The sequence below is a fragment of the Urocitellus parryii genome, chromosome 2 (assembly GCF_045843805.1).
Source record: "Urocitellus parryii isolate mUroPar1 chromosome 2, mUroPar1.hap1, whole genome shotgun sequence".
NCBI classification, from domain to species: Eukaryota; Metazoa; Chordata; class Mammalia; order Rodentia; family Sciuridae; genus Urocitellus; species Urocitellus parryii.
In genome coordinates, this window is record NC_135532.1 from 131,291,128 (window position 1) to 131,309,647 (window position 18,520).

At 36.8% G+C, this 18,520-nt stretch overlaps 1 protein-coding gene across 2 annotated transcripts; it reads right to left on the reverse strand.

Annotated features, from left to right (window-relative positions):
• Positions 1-549: 549 nt before the first annotated feature.
• Positions 550-12,214, reverse strand: Eif5a2 (eukaryotic translation initiation factor 5A2). 2 transcript variants are annotated; one of them, XM_077794081.1, is made up of 5 exons: positions 12,086-12,214; positions 11,234-11,433; positions 10,575-10,679; positions 1,881-2,012; positions 550-1,570 (listed from the first exon to the last, which is right to left on the reverse strand). In XM_077794081.1, exons 2-5 carry the CDS (start codon positions 11,396-11,398, stop codon positions 1,511-1,513), a joined length of 462 nt encoding a protein of 153 aa, XP_077650207.1. In that variant the 5' UTR covers positions 11,399-11,433; positions 12,086-12,214; the 3' UTR covers positions 550-1,510. The 2 variants fall into 2 exon arrangements, with proteins under 2 accessions (XP_077650207.1, XP_077650208.1); XM_077794082.1 differs by having other exon boundaries at positions 12,140-12,202.
• Positions 12,215-18,520: the final 6,306 nt, after the last annotated feature.

The window sequence follows — 18,520 nt, forward strand, 5'->3', positions numbered from 1 at the left end:
ACTGATTAGATCAGTTACATCATCATATATATTTTTCTTTAGATGATAGGAACAAAGCCCTTTGAGGTCAAGGCATGATGGGAGGGATCTCAGAACTTGTCTTAGAGAATCAAGGCATTACTGAGATAAATGATTTCCACTCCAATATAATCATTACTATTGAGTTAAAGGTCTTCACAAACTCTATAATGATGTCTTATTTTGGAACAAGTAAATTTGGAATGAGTACATATACTCGTGTGTGTGTGTGTGTGTGTGTGTGTGTGACAGAATGATCTAAAAAAATGGAAGTGCAGTTATGTCACCTGAAACACTTCTTTAAAAAATAATTTGGCTTATATAATTCTTTCCTAGTTATATTTTACATCGGTACTGAATTAAGACAGAAAACAGAAAAAATACATATACTTAAAATAAGTTAAATAATAATTTTAAATAAAGTAACATTTCTTCCATGATTGACTTTCATTTCACTTTAGAAAAAATATGCATAAATTTAACAAATCAATTTAAAGTTAAGAATTCCAACTCAACTTAAGAATTCCCAGTTTTAGTCTAAGTAATATTTTAAGGTCAAAAAAAATACTTTAAAATGGTTGAAAAGGAGCAATTACTGATAAATGCCAACACTTATTCAACATGGTTGCAAAAAAAGCACTGCAGTGTCCTGTAAAGCAGGTCAGTCCTTTCAGTGCCAGGGGGTTAAAGGGGAAAAAAGTTAAAAGCAAAAATATAACTAAAAAGCTACTTTCTATTTTTTATGCTGATTACAAAGGTCTCAAGTCAAAACCTAGAGTTGACCAACCTCCTTTGCCACTGTCCTTTTTGTCTTCTTTACAGTCTAACATGCTCATTTTCATCCAACAGCTCAATGTCCCTCTGTCAATGACAAGTACTAAAACCACCATGTAAGGTGTAAGTCTACTAACAATGTGGCAAAGAATGGTATGACCGAGGTAATGTATATCATTCCACACAACCACCAAGGTAACTGACGCTTTTTAATAACATGATTTTTGTTTAAAGATGTATTTGCCACACACAGGCTAAAACTGACAATTTTAAACCATAATTTATGTATTCTATGACATTAGTTTGAAATTAATGCAAAGCAATTCAACTTAAATGTGGTATTTCAATACCACCAAATGCTACATTATCTTTTAAAACCCTGGTTTAACTTATCATTTTATTAAAATTAAGGAATGATTTGCTCAGACAAATCACATTTGCTGAAGCTTTATGTTTCTTGGACTCATACTGAAAACCACAGGAATGTTATAGGAAAGACACAAAATTAAAAAAAAAAAAAGAATTATATATCTTGATTTTTTTTTTTTGTTAAGTTACCAACTACCAGCAAAATGAACCAGCACAATTTCAAAACAGTTAAAAAAAACAAAAATGAGGTTGCTTATGAAGGCCATAGCTTTGGTGACAACTTAGAACCAAACTTTAGATCTGCAGTTGATCCAGACCTAAACGGTTTGCTCATGCCTTATGTCCCCATTTATTTGCAGGGCTTTATGGCTACAGCATATTCTTCACTCATTGCACACATGACAGACACCTATAAGGAAAAAAAATGCAGGTAAAAGTTACCCAGAAGGCAATACATATACAAGATATATTTAATTTACCATATACTGTGTATTTGCAGATATTTTGTGTATATGGACTTTGGAAAGGGGTAACGACCCCCCTCCCCAATCATCTACTTTCTTTATAGTTTCCTGAAGTAGAATTTCTCAGACTGTGGTTTTGCAAGACACTCCAAGGAATAGGGAAAAAAAGAACTATAAATATTTCAACACTTCATAATTTAGGCCAAAGTTTTTATAAAATTGTTTAAAAAACACAATCTTCTCCTAGGTCTTTACCTGCACATCTTCACCTGCATTGTACTTTCCTTCTATTTCTTTGCCTAGTTCACCTTCTGGCAGTTTAAGATCCTCACGAACTTCACCAGTTTCTGTCAGCAGGGAAAGGTAACCATCCTGAATGCATATCAGCTATTAGAAGAAATTATAAAATTTATACTAATTAGATTATATCCACTCCTTTGTAATGTTACACAGTTAAACTGCAATCTACACTAATTTATATAAATACATGTAATACATTAATATATTGTTGGTGTTTAAAACTGCTAAAGCACCAAAGTATAAAATACAGACTAAAATACAGTAAATTCATTCCTTCCTGTACTCTTCCTGCCCAATCTCTGTATTATTCAGCAGTTTAGGCTGCTTTTACAGTGTATTCTGAAGCATTTACATTTAAGTATAAAACACAAATATGGTTGCTTTTCAAAAAAAAATGGGATCGGTATTTTTCAGCAAGCTGTTTTTCAGGCCTTAGATTTCTATTAGAAAATATAGACTTACCTTAATCTAACCATTACACAAGTGCATGGATATGCTTGTTACTGAATTAACTGTTTTTCCATTACTGGGCAATCAAATTATTTTCAATTTTGCACTATTACAAATAAAATTCTATTATAATTTGACTACAACCAAAGTTAACAATTTTTTATCTCTAGTTCACTACTAATAACAGATTAAAAACAAACACTAGCTTATTGTCATTAATGAAGCAAATCCAGTTATTAACCTAACATTAAAAAAACACAGTTTTGCTATAATTCAATTTCTTTTATTACTGAAATGAGGAAACAGCCAGTCCCTACTCACTTATTCTAAAAGCATATGCACCATCAGTGTGCCTAGAATTCTAACGACTTCATAAAAGACCAATCATCCAGAAGACCAGCTGCTAACACATACCAAAGGAGTCAAAGACGTGGTCCTTGATTCCCTTTAACCACTGTGATATAACCCAGGCATACCACATGGACCAAGTTTCTAAGCTCTCCTCCATGTACACCATTTACCAAATCTGCAGTGACATTCCACAGAAACTCCACTTATCATGGGAGAGGTTGAGTTTGCAAATATATCTAAATTCCCAAAATCAGAAAAGCCATCCTACAGAGCAACAATAAAACATTTTCTTTTGAGACAGGGTCTCACAGACTTGTCCAGGCTGGCCTCAAACTCTTGATCCCCCTGCTCAGTCTCCCAGTAACTGGGATTATAGAAATGCATCACTGCACCCAGCTAACACTTTTAATTAACTTCTTAGTTACTCAAACATTTGTGAGGTAGTTGGAAAGGAGTGAAGAACAAAGAGGTTGAGGTAAGAAGGATAATGTTTAAACAATTAACCACATGCTTACAAGGCAGATCTTTCATTTCTGCTCTTTCAGCAATTTGCTAAAGTGGAACTCGAACTACTTCAAAGTTAAAGGTTGCTATTGCAACTAGTGACTGACACAGAGGAACCAAATAATACTAGTATTTTGGTAATTATAAACTGGCATTTTTTAAGAGTTAGGAATTCGTAAAATAAACTGTGGGGTTAAATATAGAAAGCATTTCAAATGTAAAAGTGCAAAATATCTAGTAAAACAATGTATAAACATTAAACATCTTATTAAAATAAACTGCGATATGAAATAAAATTGCAAGTTTTCAAAAACAAAACTAAGCTGCAGAAAAACAAAATAATGAAAATAAATTACTTGATCATTTAAATTATTAAGAATCTTAAAAAAATTATATATAGAAAAGTTGCAAAAAGAATGCAATAAAATCCCATTTCCTTACCCTAGATTCGCCTATGGCTAACATTTATCCACATGTGCACTTTCTCTTTGTGTATGTAAAACATAAAATATCATACAGTCTTATTTTTACTTAATCACTTGAGAATAATTTTCACAGATCCTGACTTTTCAGTACTAAATACATAAAGTTTATTTTTCAAAATCAGGAAATTTAATATTGATAACCTATTATCTTATATATAATCCATATTCAAATTTGCCAATTGTCCTGAAAAAAATTGAATTTGCAGAGAATTATCACCTTCAGAGTAGTCTTCTTTAAAAATGCAGGAAGAGGAAGTAAAGAAAAAGCTAAACTAAATCTGATCACATCTCTTCATCTTACTACTAAAGCTTCAGGAAATACTAAGGACAGAGGAACACATTAACCAAGAAAATGCAATTAGCAAAACCCAGACTGTGACAAAGTCTGCAGAACAAATGACCCAGTCTCTTCAACAAAAAATTGGAGAAAGAGAATTCAAGTACATGTATGAGAGAGGAGAAGCTATAGATTAAAATAGCATTAACAGATATATAAGCCAATCTCATTTTATGGACCTAATTTAGGTCCTGACTCAGATAAACTATACAACAAAACAATAACCACCACTGATGGGATATATTTGATACTATTAAGTAATTAATAATTTTTAGGTGTGATATGTTTTGTTTTTTGCTTTATCATTTGTAGATAAATTAGCTTCAAAATAATGAAAAGGCAGAAATTACAAGAATAAAAAAATAGATGTAGGTGTTATGGTTTAAATGTGAGGTGTCTCCCAAAAGCTCATGTGTGAGACAATTCAAGAAGTTTCACAGAAGAAATGTTTGGGTTGAAAGAGTCTAAACCCAAAATCAATGATTTAATCCCCTGATAGGGACTGAGTGAGTGGTAACTGATGTGGTAGGGTGTGGCTGGAGGGGGTGGGAATTGGGACGCGGTTTGGGGTATATATTTTGTATCTGGAGAGTATAGACACTCTGCTTTCTGATCATGATGTGAGCTGCTTGCTGAACATCTGCCATGATGTTCAGTCTCACCTCAAACCCCAAGGAATGGAACCAGCCTTCTATGGACTTAGACCTCTGAATCCTGAGACTGCAAATAAACTTTTCCTCCTCTACAATTGTTCTGGTTGGGTCCTCTAGTCATAGCAGTGAAAAAGCTGACTAAAACAGTGGGGTATAGATGAAACAAGATTGTCAAGATGTATTGTAATTGTTGAAGCTGGATGATGCACTGTATACAGGATTTTGATACTTTGAAAATTTCCACAATAAAAAGATGGAAAAATGCCATGGCATATAAGAATTCTATAAAGGGCACTATATGTTTAGCACCACTAAATGTTGGGAGGCACAATAAGTTAAAGAAGCAAAGGATGAACTAAAAGGAAGGGTGTAGGGAGAATTAGTGATCATAGATTCTGTCCATGACATAGCCAGGATAAATAAGAACACTGAAAGGGAGGAATTAAAGAGAAACTTTTTCTGCCTGCATTTGTATTATTGGTATGCAGCAGAAGGCTGGAGAAGATATAGCATCATTACAAGTGCTTTGTTAGCTTTAATTTGTGAATTCTGCTTTTCAATCTGTTTTAAAACAGACTTGTTTAGGTAAGACCTATTTCTTTCAACTTCTTCCTTCTTTTTCCTAGCACTTTCAAGCTCCTCCTCACAGTTAGTGGTTCCTGGTAGAGAATGAATTCTTGAACATTACCATTATATCACCTAAGCAAATGACACCACCATCAACTGACCCAAGTCATGAAGCTGGATATGCATAGTAACACTCATCACTAAGAGGAAGTAGCATATATGAGATCAACAAACAAGCTGTATAAGTTGCTCGGATGCAGAAAGTACCTTTTTATCTCACACTGATACTTCTTCCTTTTCATCTCATCCCAATAGCTTGATAGGAAATTCCCTATAATCAGTTGACCATGAAACAAAAATAATTTAATAATTTCTAGGTGTTAATGCATAGTATAATGCACCATTTGGACGTGGCCCTGAGCAGTGGTGAGGGATAGGGCCACTAGATGTGGGAGAACAGAGAACTAGAGGTTGGATTTATACTGATTATGGGCCAGAGTTAAGAGCTGGGCTGCAAGGTCAAGGACACTGAAAGAACAAGATAGGAAAACTGCTGATAATAAGGACCTTTCCATAAAAATTAAAGAGCAGATCCTATGAATGCTCACCAAAGGGCACCTGCTATAACATAGGTTGTAAATAATTAGGTAGAAAAGAGGGTTCTATGAATGATATTCAGTTTCTTTTTGGTGCCTTGTTCCAGTCCTTGTTCAATGGGCTCAATGACACAGGAGTTCTCCCACTAACTCTGATCTGACAATAGCCCCTACTGAGAACCTCATAGAAGAGACCAGCACAGGATCCCTGACACAATTTCCCAGAGGGAACAGCTATCTATCTGATAACACTGTATCCCTTCTTTCATGGAAGAGGCAGTGATTTGACTTACTGCAATAGACCCTTATGGGTTTGCCTTTCCTACATGTAGTGCTCCTGCTAAAATCCCATCTGGATTTACCACATGCCTCATTCTTGTCATAATATTTCACATGACATAAATTCCAACTAAAAAATCTCATTTTACAGGCAAAATGAGACAATGAGAAGATACCCAAAGAATTCACTGGTTCATGAACTCCATCATTCCAAAACTATGTGCTTTGACCTATTGAAGATTCATGTACATCATCAGCTGGGTAATACTTTGTGGGTCTAGGGCTGTTTTGTAGTAGGTTACAACATATATGGAGTTATTTTTCCCAAAAGTAGAATACACAAGTCTAAAAACCAAAGAGGGTAGTTCTTCTCACTATTACCCTTAATGATACTGTAGCAAATTATTTGCTTCTTGTCTTTTCAAACTGGATTCTACTGGCTTTGAGGTGTTCTATTCCCAAAGAAAGACTGGCTTCCATAAGGGAACACAAGGATTCCACAGAGCATGTTAAAATTATAAAAAGATTTTAAGTTCAGGGAAATTCATAGCATCATTATTGTCATTAGTGTTTTAAGTTGCAACAAAAAAATTCAACTCATTTCAACATTCAAAAGATAAGTCATTTATTATTTGGACTTAATAGTCATCGTTTTGGCAATTTACCAATAATCCAAAAGTCTACAATATATACTTTATGTGTCCTGTACTTGTTTTCTTTCTGGAAAATAATCTTTGAATGACATGAAACTTCTGTGAATATACATAAAGCATTTAATTTGGGTGGGATGCATGGCATCACAGAACTTTCTAAAAAAAACATTCAAGAGCCAGGCGTGGTGGCGCACACCTGTAATCCCAGCAGCTCAGGAGGCTGAGGTAGGAAGATTGCGAGTTCATAGTCAGCCTCTGCAATAGTGAAGCACTAATCAACTCAGTGAGACCCTGTCTCCAAATAAAATACAAAATTGGGCTGGGAATGTGGCTCAGCTCTTGAGTTCAATTCCCAGTACCCGCCTCCCCACCAAAAACCCAGGGGAGTCATGAAGTCTGAAAGAGCATTTCTAGATTTATCAATTTAGAGATTTCCAAAGGCATCTGAATGTATTTGTATTTTACACCATCACTGAGCTCCAAATGGCCATAACTACTTCTGGGAGAAGTAATGGAAGTTATCAATCTAATCCAAGCTGATTTTGGAATTGAGGAAATAATATTTCTTTCATTCTGAACTTACATTAAAAATATACAAAGTTAAAATTACAAATGTTTCTTTTCTTAAACATTTACTTTTTAAAAAAATGTATTTTTCAGTTATAGTTGGACACAATACCTTTATTTGACTGATTGATTGATTGATTGATTTATAAAGTGGTGCTGAGGATCAAACCCAAGGCCCCACAAGTGCCAGGCGAGCACTCTACTGCTGAGCCACAACTCCAGCCCCTAAATATTTATTTTTAATTATTATAATAATAAGGGCTGGGATTGTGGCTCAGCGGTAGAGCGCTCACCTTGCACGGGCAGGACCCAGGTTCGAACCTCAACACCATATAGAAATAAAGGCATTGTGTTGTGTCCATCTACACCTAAAAAATAAATATTTTTAAAAATTCTTATAATGATCAGATATACATATTTCACTTTGGCTGGCTATCAAATTGACATTCAAAATACTGAATTCAGGAAATATAAAGGACTAAACATAGCCAAATGATAAAAAAAAAAAGTAGGAATTTACTTAAGGCATGTGAATAGATAAGTGACTTTCTCCGTAGCACAATAAATAAAACTGTAAGCACAGAACTTTTTTAAAAGAACAGAAATAAGTGTCCCATGTTGGCTGGATAATGAGAAGATGTGGGCACTGAGTATTTACTATGCCATGCAATGTCCTATTAACTAATGAAGCCTTAAAATGATTCCATGAGAAGTTTATTATTCATACCCCATTTTATATGTAAAGAAATGGAGACAAGAGGTTAAGTAACTTGCTAGCCAAGGTCACACAGCCAAAAAGTGCCAAAGTAGGAATCTATACCCAAACTATCTAGCTTTTATCAACCTTTAATCCACTCTCCCACATAATTATATACTAATGGCTGGAATTAAGTTGGACTGAAACACTTGTCTTGGCTGCAAAATTAAGAAAGCACCCCCCTAAAAAAATAAACCCTCAGTGATCAAATATTTTAGTACAGTACTTTATTTTATTTATTTATTTATTTTTTATATATATTTTTTTTTTTTTAGTTCTCGGCGGACACAACATCTTTGTTGGCATGTGGTGCTGAGGATCGAACCCTGGCCGCACGCATGCCAGGCGAGCGCGCTACCGCTTGAGCCACATCCCCAGCCCAGTACAGTACTTTAAAAAAATTAGAATGCAAAAGTGACATGATGAACAAAATATAAAAAAAAAAATTTTAATTTTTTTTAGTTGCAGATGGACACAATATCTTTATTTCTTTTTATGTGCTGCTGAGGCTCAAACCCAGTGCCTCACATGTGCGAGGAACGTACTCCACCACTGAGCCACAGCCACAGCCCCAAAATATCAAAATTTTAAGTGAAAAAGTTACTGATTTTTCCCCCTTTGCCCTAGTAGACTTGTCTTTATTTAAACTTTTACACCCAAGGCCTCACTTCAGTTCATCTGCTGAACCCCAGTCTGGGCCTCATTATACATCAAAATAAAATCCAGATTAAAATTTTCCTCTATGTTAAACTGTGAACTCCAATCAATGACTGGCTAACTTGATCAAAGTAGTAATTATGTGAACTACTGATACTATCTTTCTGACACATGCAACAGGTATGAGGATTTGATGCTGAATGAATATTATTGAATATAATGCATACTGAATATTCAAAGTATTCACACTTGGGGCAAAAGAAAATTATATGATAAGCCTTATTCTTCTGTTACCCTCTCTCCACTGACACAATAAATACACACACTTGATGATTTTTTATTGAGCAATTATGTACCACATTTAAATTCAGTGTTCCAACAGTAATGACATTATTAAGTAGAGTTTTTAAATAGGAAAGGGGAGCCAAACAGAACTGCTTCTCTGTACTCATCTACTCATGGGGTACGTTTAATCATTTAATCCTCACATCATTCTTGTTTTGTAGATTGGGAAACTAATGTTCAGAGGGGTTGCATAACTTGTCCAAAATCCATATAATTAGAAAGAGGCCAAACTAGATCCAAACCCAGATCTATTTGACTCAAAATCCACCCCCCGCAAAACAAAACAAAAAAACAAGCCTAACTTTCTGTTAACATTGACAATTCAAGTTTTTACAATGACTCCAAAGCAACCTAGAAAGTAAAAATATTTAACTGTTATTACACTAAAACTACATAAAACTATGTTTGCATATTGATGGAATAAAAGAAAATCATTGGGTAAATACAGATGATAGCAATATTCTTTTAAAATTTATATAATACAATGAAAGGTATAGAAAGGATTCAGTCTATGGGAGTTCATAATCTGCTTGAATCAAATGTATGAAATATGATATGTCAAGAGCTTTGTAATGTTTTGAACAATAAGAAAAAAAGAAAAAAAATAACTATAAAAAAAAGGAAAGGATTCAGTCTAAGTTGAATAATACAAATGCCACTCTTGTATTTCTCACTATATAAAATTAACAGAAAAAAGTTTGATATGGTGAAGTTCTGATATGATATGCTTGATATAGAAATTGAATACTTCCAAGTATAGCATTATTTATGATTAATCCGAGCTTCCACATTCTATGATATTATTTGGTTACCATCAATATGTTGAACAACAAAATGTTATTATTAAACACAACCTATCTAAAAGTATAATTGGAATTAAAATCTATTAATTTAAGAAAAGGTCATAGCATCATCAATGTATATAAATAAACCAATTACACAGCTTTTATATTTTCTTTACCATATTCAGTAAGCATGTACTTTTTATATTTATACTTTTCAACTTATTTCCTTACTTAAGAATACCAAACTCTGATTTACTAACATTAATTAAAAAACTTGGTTGGTAGGAACATGAAATCCAATAGTTTCTTGGAAGTCTTAGCTCTGATTAGGGGGAAAAAAAAAAAACACTCAGGAGGGAGTTATCTAAATTTGATATATTTTACAATAGAGAACACAGTAATTTTACCAAATACTGGACTTAGTCAAAATATGGAGTCACTTGGTCTGAGATGTGCTCAACTTTTTAAAAATACAGGAATGCTAGGAAAAAAACAAAACAAAAAAACCTCACTATCTGTTTCTCCAATTCATAAGACAGGTGGTGCCTAAAAATTGATTAAGAAAACCTTCAAAATTACTGTTGGGTTTTGTCAGATTACTACTGCTAGAAGAAAATATTTGTACTTTTAAAAATCAACATTCTAAAGGAAATTAGTACTTACTTGATAATCATTTCTCTTAATATTTGGAACATCCATGTTATGAGTAGAAGGGCAAATATCTTCATATTTTTTGCCTGTGAAAATATCAATTCCAACAAGGTGTACCTAATAGAGGAGAACAGGAAACCTGCTTAATCTCTGCCAAGTATATCACTCAGTACATACCCAAGAGCACACAATACCAATGCTGATTATGACAGATTCTTTCTCCTCCTTCCAAGGTCATCTAATTTTACTTTCTTAAAAAAATGTAGTGGCCATAGAATTGAAATACAGTGAACAGTCAAACGGAATCATAAAATGTCAAGACTCAATATAATTTATAATCCCAGTAGTTCAATTATAAGAATATATAAGACTGAAAATAGGTTTCTTAGAACTGTTAGTAAAGGTTTTCTCAACTGTAAAGTGAATAGATCTTCGAGGTCACCAGGATTAAGGAAAGTTTCAGTTCCCAGTTAATGAAACATTATAAGGGCCCAGGAAGGGAATACTATCTTTAAGCATTCAAAGCAATAGCTGATCACTCAATAACTGAGGAAAGGAAAAAAATGTCTTTACTACAAAATTTTAAGTATAGATACTCATTATCTGTAATGGAATATAAATGATCAAAATCTCAATGCAGAAGCCAAAGAATGACTTGGAAGGGCACTTACCTTGGCATGACCGTGCTTTCCAGTTTTGGAAGTTGACATCTCCACTATTTTGCATGGTCGTCCTTTGAGCACCACAAAGCCGTTTTTGCGCAGGGCCGAGCACTGCATAGGATAAGTGCTGGAAGCCCCAGCATCTCCGGTAGTGAAATCAATTTCGTCGGCCATGGTGGGCTGGGGAAATGCTAGTTTTTCCGAGGAACCTACGCAAAAAAGTTGGAGTGCATTTTTTAACAACCGGCGTGCAGGCAGGGAAATGTTTCATTTCGGGTACGTTAGATGCCAAGCATTTTGGGTCCGTTATTTCAGCATTTATAAGATACCCACTCAAATCTAATGGGCACTTTCTGATTTCGGCCTCTACAAACTTTTCCAGCCATTGGTGAGGACGTGGGGAAGGCAGCTTCAGAAGAACTTAAGGGGGGTGGGACACACTGGTCTCCCGCGCTCACCCGCGCTGCGCTGGGGGAAGTAGGTCCCGTTCCCCAGTTACACCCACCCCCACCCCCCAGCATAAACAGCCCCGCGACCGTCCTGCGCCGCGCTGCTCGGCCCTCTGCCGCCGCTCAGATCCCACACCGGGAACCGGGCCCAGGCCGCACGTCCCCGCTAATGATGAGGGAATAAAAGGAGCTGGCCGGCAGCACCTGGACCTCGGGCAACGGGCGCAAACTCCGCCCTCTACCCGCAGCGCCGCCGCCCCGACCGCTCAGGCGCCCCCTATTCTGCTGGCATCCCTGGCCGGGCTCGGCCGGGCTCCGCAAGGGCCTGAGCTCCGGCGGGACGCGCGCTCTTCTCCCTTCTCCCATCCATCTTTCCCCCTTCCCGAGTAAGGACTCGTCTCTGGCCGCATACCCCAACCCTGCTTGCTCCAGTTCCAGCTCCACCAGATCTTCCCCAGGTCTTCACCTTTCAGCGGGCACAGAACGCCTATCGTCTGCGTACCCGCACCGGTTCCCTGCAGCTGCAGCGGCGGCGGTGGCGGCCGCAGCAGTTCCAAGAGACGGGGCGGGGCCGCCACACTTTCCACACCCCGGCCTCCCCGCCCTTTCCCGCCCCCACCTCAGTCCCACTTCCGGGATAGGCCCCGGCGCGTCACAGGCACCGCCCCTCAGGGCTACCATTGGCTACCAGGTTCCCGAGGCCCCTCCCAGTCACGTGAAGAGCGCCCTGGCAACCCCACGTGCTGCGGATTAGTGCACTTCCGGCGTGGAAAGCGCTTTGGGGAGTGTGGTTGCTGACTGTAACTCGCTGGCGAGGCTGGTTGATCCCTCCAACTTTAGATCGGGTTTCAGTCGACCTTAACGGGAACCTAGCCATGAGCCGGGTTGCCCCTGCTTTCAGGTGCGTGGCTTTTGTCACGTGATGGTCTTCAGAACTCGCGAGGCACGTGAATTCTCTGAGTGTCCCTCGTGGCTGTGTAGGGAACTTTGGGTTGAGTTTTCTGGCCTCCTTCGCGTTGGAACCCAACTTCTGGTTGAGTTTTCTGGCCTCCTTCGCGTTGGAACCCATGCTTGCTCCTCCAAGAGGAGCCCAAGTGCAGTAATTTATTATTGTGCTCCTTGTTGTGGGTTCCGCGTGGAACCCCAGCCATCCCTTGGTGAGATTTTGTTGGCCACTGCTACCGGGTACCCCGCCAGAGTCAGCAGTCATCCAGCGGGTGGGAACTCAGAAAGCACCTGCGAGGTACAGCAGCATTGAAATGTCCTAATACCCGTGACTGTTAATGGAGTTGAGGAAGGCAGCGGCCTTCTTTCCTTCTGGCGTTAACATTCCCTAGAGTTTGGGTTTTATTCATATTACCGTTGAACCATTGGATTGTTTTCAAAATCAACATGGAGCCGGTAAACTTGAATAGGATTAAAGAAAGTTTCTTAGGAGATATGCTCTTCTTTTCACAGTTCCATTTTACAACCCAACACCTCTCTTCCAACCTTACTTTCCACTTTACATCCCATTTCATGTGCTCCTGTGATTTGGTATTACTGTCTCATGAGTAATCCCATTTCTCCAATTTCTGTATGTTTCAAGGCTGCTCATATATTTTATATGTGATGTCTGATTTAACCATTACAATAAGCAAGTAACTACCCACAAACAACTCAGCTTCTTGTTAATATGAAAAGAACGAGATATGAACCAGAGTTCGTGAGTCCACTTTGCTTTATCTTACACCATCTAACTTTCCCTGTTGTAATTAGAATGACTAGTAATATTTAAAGAGTATTTATAGAGGCAAATGGCATATTAAAGTTTCATTTGAATTTTTGAACTTGACTCCTACTTTTTTTTTTCTTCCCTTTTTGACATTGAAAAAAAGTTATTGAGTACCTTCTATGTGTCAAATGATGTTACAGAATCCCAGGGATGCCAAGATGAATTTGACTATTTTCTACCCTTGAAGGGACCCTTAGTGTAGCCATGCAGACAGACTTGCCTACAGGTAATTATGAGATAATGTGGCAGGTGGTATAATAGACATGTAAAGTGGAATGGTTGACTCCTACTTTTTAACCTCAGGTTTAAGTTACTGTTTCTATAAGGTAAATTTGACTTTTCTATAAGTTTTGAAAACAAAAGCAGTTATATAATCAGCATTATAATAAAAAAACTTTATCCACACTCTGCACCTAGTTCCTTGGCAATCATCAACAACTCATATTTATCTAGTTTTTGAATTACAGAAAAAGATAGAAAAAAGTAATTTGCCCCAGATCACACAGGTAGCAAATTAGAGAGTCAAGATTGAAATCTGGGCAGTTTGGTTCTAGAATCAGTATTCTAACTGCCATATATATTGTATTCTCATAAGAATTGAATTTGGAATTTCATTGATTGAGCTTCATTCGTTCAACAAATTCAATTTGTTCTCCTGAAGTCGCTGGAACAGAGAATTAGCAAATATTGAACCATTGTTCATAGGGGAAATATAGTGTTAGGTTCCTGTTAGCTTCTGGTCATATTTTCATTAACTGGTCATGGAGCGATCTTGATACATTGTTGATTCTTTAATATTTAATTCATAGCCATCATCCTTGTATTTCATTCCTGAAGGTAGCTTATCTACACACATTTTCTTTGTAAGGCCTTTCTATGCTTAGGGACACTACACAGGTCTTCGGTTTGATGCTTGGTGGCCATTTTAAGCAGTGAAATCACAACAAAAGGCATAAAAATGGGAAGGGGGCAAGGCAGCAAATAAACTGAAAAGAAAAAGAACACTGGTTTACAATTCAGTGGTTGAAACAAGAAAGTAGAGCACTGCTGTGTTTGACCTTTTTAGGAAACATACATGACTCAAATCTCTGTGTTATGTTCACAAATGTCCTAGAAATCACAACTATTGATTTGGGGGACTACAAGTACATTTATTGTGTATGTAAGTTCCCAAATATGGAGTCCAAAAATAATGAGAATTCATTGCATATATTTTAGCACTCTTAACCTCTGAAATTACCATGTATATCAAGACAGCCCCTTGTTTGTAAAGGAGACAATATGCAACTTTAAAATATAAAACATAGTAGGAAAGAAATAATTATAGGAAAGTGAAGAAAGGAGATCCTCCTTATATAATCTTAAGTCCATTTGAAATAAACCACAAGGTACATATAATGTTGAGTTTTCTTTTTTTTTTTAATTATTTTTTTTATTGGTTGTTCACAACATTACAAAGCTCATGACATATCATATTTCATACATTAGATTGAAGTGGGTTATGAACTCCCAATTTTACCCCAAATGCAGATTGCAGAATCACGTTGGTTACACATCCACAATTTTACATAATGCCCAATTAGTAATTGTTGTATTCTGCTACTTTTCCTATACCCTACTATCCCCCCTCCCTTCCCCTCCCATCTTCTCTCTCTACCCCATCTACTGTAGTTCATTTCTCTCCTTGTTAATTTTCCCATTCCCCTCACAACCTCTTATATGTAATATTGTATAGCAATGAGGATCTCCCTTCATTTCCATGCAATTTCCCTTTTCTCTCCCTTTCCCTCCCATCTCATGTCTCTGTTTAATGTTAATCTTTTCTTCCTGCTCTTCCTCCCTGCTCTGTTCATAGTTGCTCTCATTATATCAAAGAAGACATTTGGTATTTGTTTTTTAGGGATTGACTAGCTTCACTAAGCATTATCTGCTCTAGTGCCATCCATTTCCCTGCAAATTCTATGATTTTGTCATTTTTTATTGCTGCATAGTACTCCATTGTGTATAGATGCCACATTTTTTTTATCCATTCATCTATTGAAGGGCATCTGGGTTGGTTCCACAGTCTAGCTATTGTGAATTGTGCTGCTATGAACATTGATGTGGCAGCATCCCTGTAGCATGCTCTTTTAAGGTCTTCAGGGAATAGTCCCAGAAGGGCAATAGCAGGGTCAAATGGTGGTTCCATTCCCAGCTTTCCCAGGAATCTCCAAACTGCTTTCCAAATTGGCCGCACCAATTTGCAGTCCCACCAGCAATGTACAAGAGTACCCTTTTCTCCACATCCTCGCCAGCACTTGTTGTTGTTTGACTTCATAGTGGCTGCCAATCTTACTGGAGTGAGATGGTATCTTAGGGTGGTTTTGATTTGCATTTCTCTGACTGCTAGCGATGGTGAGCATTTTTTCATGTACTTGTTGATTGATTGTATATCCTCCTCTGAGAAGTGTCTGTTCAGGACCTTGGCCCATTTGTTGATTGGGTTATTTGCTATCTTATTGTCTAATTTTTTGAGTTCTTTGTATACTCTGGATATTAGGGCTCTATCTGAAGTGTGAGGAGTAAAAATTTGTTCCCAGGATGTAGGCTCCCTATTTACCTCTCTTATTGTTTCTCTTGCTGAGAAAAAACTTTTTAGTTTAAGTAAGTCCCATTTGTTGATTCTTGTTATTAACTCTTGTGCTATGGGTGTCCTATTAAGGAATTTGGAGCCCGACCCCACAATATGTAAATCATAGCCAACTTTTTCTTCTATCAGGCAAAGAGTCTCTGATTTGATATCAAGCTCCTTGATCCATTTTGAGTTAACTTTTGTGCATGGCGAGAGAAAGGGATTCAGTTTCATTTTGTTGCATATGGATTTCCAGTTTTCCCAACACCATTTGTTGAAGATGCTATCCTTCCTCCATTGCATGCTTTTAGCCCCTTTATCAAATATAAGATAGTTGTAACTTTGTGGATTAGTCTCTGTGTCCTCTATTCGATACCATTGGTCCACCCGCCTGTTTTGGTACCAGTACCATGCTGTTTTGGTCACTATTGCTCTGTAGTATAGTTTGAAATCTGGTATCGCTATACCGCCTGATTCACACTTCCTGCTTAGAATTGCTTTTGCTATTCTGGGTCTTTTATTTTTCCATATGAATTTCATGATTGCTTTATCTATTTCTTCAAGAAATGCCTTTGGGATTTTGATTGGCATTGCATTAAACCTATAGAGAACTTTTGGTAATATCGCCATTTTGATAATGTTAGTTCGGCCTATCCATGAACAGGGTATATTTTTCCATCTTCTAAGGTCTTCTTCTACTTCTCTCTTTAGGGTTCTGTAGTTTTCATTGTATAAATCTTTCACCTCTTTTGTTAGGTTGATTCCCAAGTATTTTATTTTTTTTGAGGATATTGTGAATGGAGTGTTTTTCCTCATTTCCGTTTCAGAAGTTTTGTCGCTGATATACAGAAATGCCTTTGATTTGTGCGTGTTGATTTTATATCCTGCCACTTTGCTGAATTCATTTATTAGTTCTAGTAGTTTCTTTGTAGATCCTTTTGGGTCTTCTAGGTATAGAATCATGTCATCCATAAATAGTGATAATTTAAGTTCTTCTTTTCCTATTGTTATGCCTTTAATTTCCTTTGTTTGTCTAATTGCTCTGGCCAGTGTTTCGAGAACTATATTGAATAGAAGTGGTGATAGAGGGCATCCCTGTCTTGTTCCAGATTTTAGAGGGAATGCCTTTAACTTTTGTCCATTCAGAATGATGCTAGCCTGAGGCTTAGCATAGATAGCTTTTACAATGTCAAGGTAAGTTCCTGTTATCCCTAGTTTTTCTAATGTTTTGAACATAAAGGGGTGCTGTACTTTGTCGAATGCTTTCTCTGCATCTATCAAGACGATCATATGGTTCTTATCTTTAAGTCTATTGATGTGGTGAATAATATTTATTGATTTACGTATATTGAACCATCCTTGCATCCCAGGGATGAATCCTACTTGATCATGGTGCACAATTTTTTTGATGTGTTTTTGTATTCGATTTGCCAGAATTTTATTGAGGATTTTTGCATCTAGGTTCATTAGAGATATTGGTCTGTAGTTTTCTTTCTTTGAGGTGTCTTTGTCTGGTTTCGGAATCAGGGTGATGTTGGCCTCATAGAATGAATTTGGAAGAGCTCCCTCTTTTTCTATTTCCTGAAATAACTTGAAAAGTATTGGTATTAATTCTTCTTTAAAGGTTTTGTAAAACTCCGCTGTATACCCATCTGGTCCTGGGCTTTTCTTGGTTGGTAGTCTTTTGATGGCTTCTTCAATTTCATCCATTGATATTGGTCTGTTCAAATTGTGTGTATCCTCCTGACTCAGTCTGGGCAAATCATATGACTTAAGAAATTTATCGATGTCTTCACTATCTTCTATTTTATTGGAATATAGGTTTTCAAAATAATTTCTAATTGTCTTCTGTATTTCTGTAGCATCTGTTGTGATATTGCCTTTTTCATCCCGTATGTTAGTAATTTGAGTTTTCTCTCTTCTTCTCTTCATTAGCATGGCTAAAGGTCTGTCGATCTTATTTATTTTTTCGAAGAACCAACTTTTAGTTTTGTTAATTTTTTCAATAGTTTCTTTTGTTTCAATTTCATTGATTTCCGCTCTGATTTTAATTATTTCTTGCCTTCTGCTACATTTGCTGTTGTTTTGCTCTTCCTTTTCTAGGGCTTTGAGATGAAGTGTGAGCTCATTTATTTGTTGGTTTTTTCTTTTTTTGAGGAATGACCACCAGGCAATGAATTTTCCTCTTAAAACTGCTTTCATTGTGTCCCATAGATTCCGATATGTTGTGTCTGTATTTTCATTTATCTCTAAGAATTTTTTGATTTCCTCCTTTATGTCTTCTGTAACCCATTGATCATTCAGTAACATATTGTTCATTTTCCATGTGATGCAGGATTTTTCCTTCCTTCTTTTATCATTGATTTCCAGTTTCATTCCATTATGATCAGATAAAATGCATGGTATTATCTCCACCCCTTTATATTTACTGAGGGTTGCCCTATGGCATAATATATGGTCTA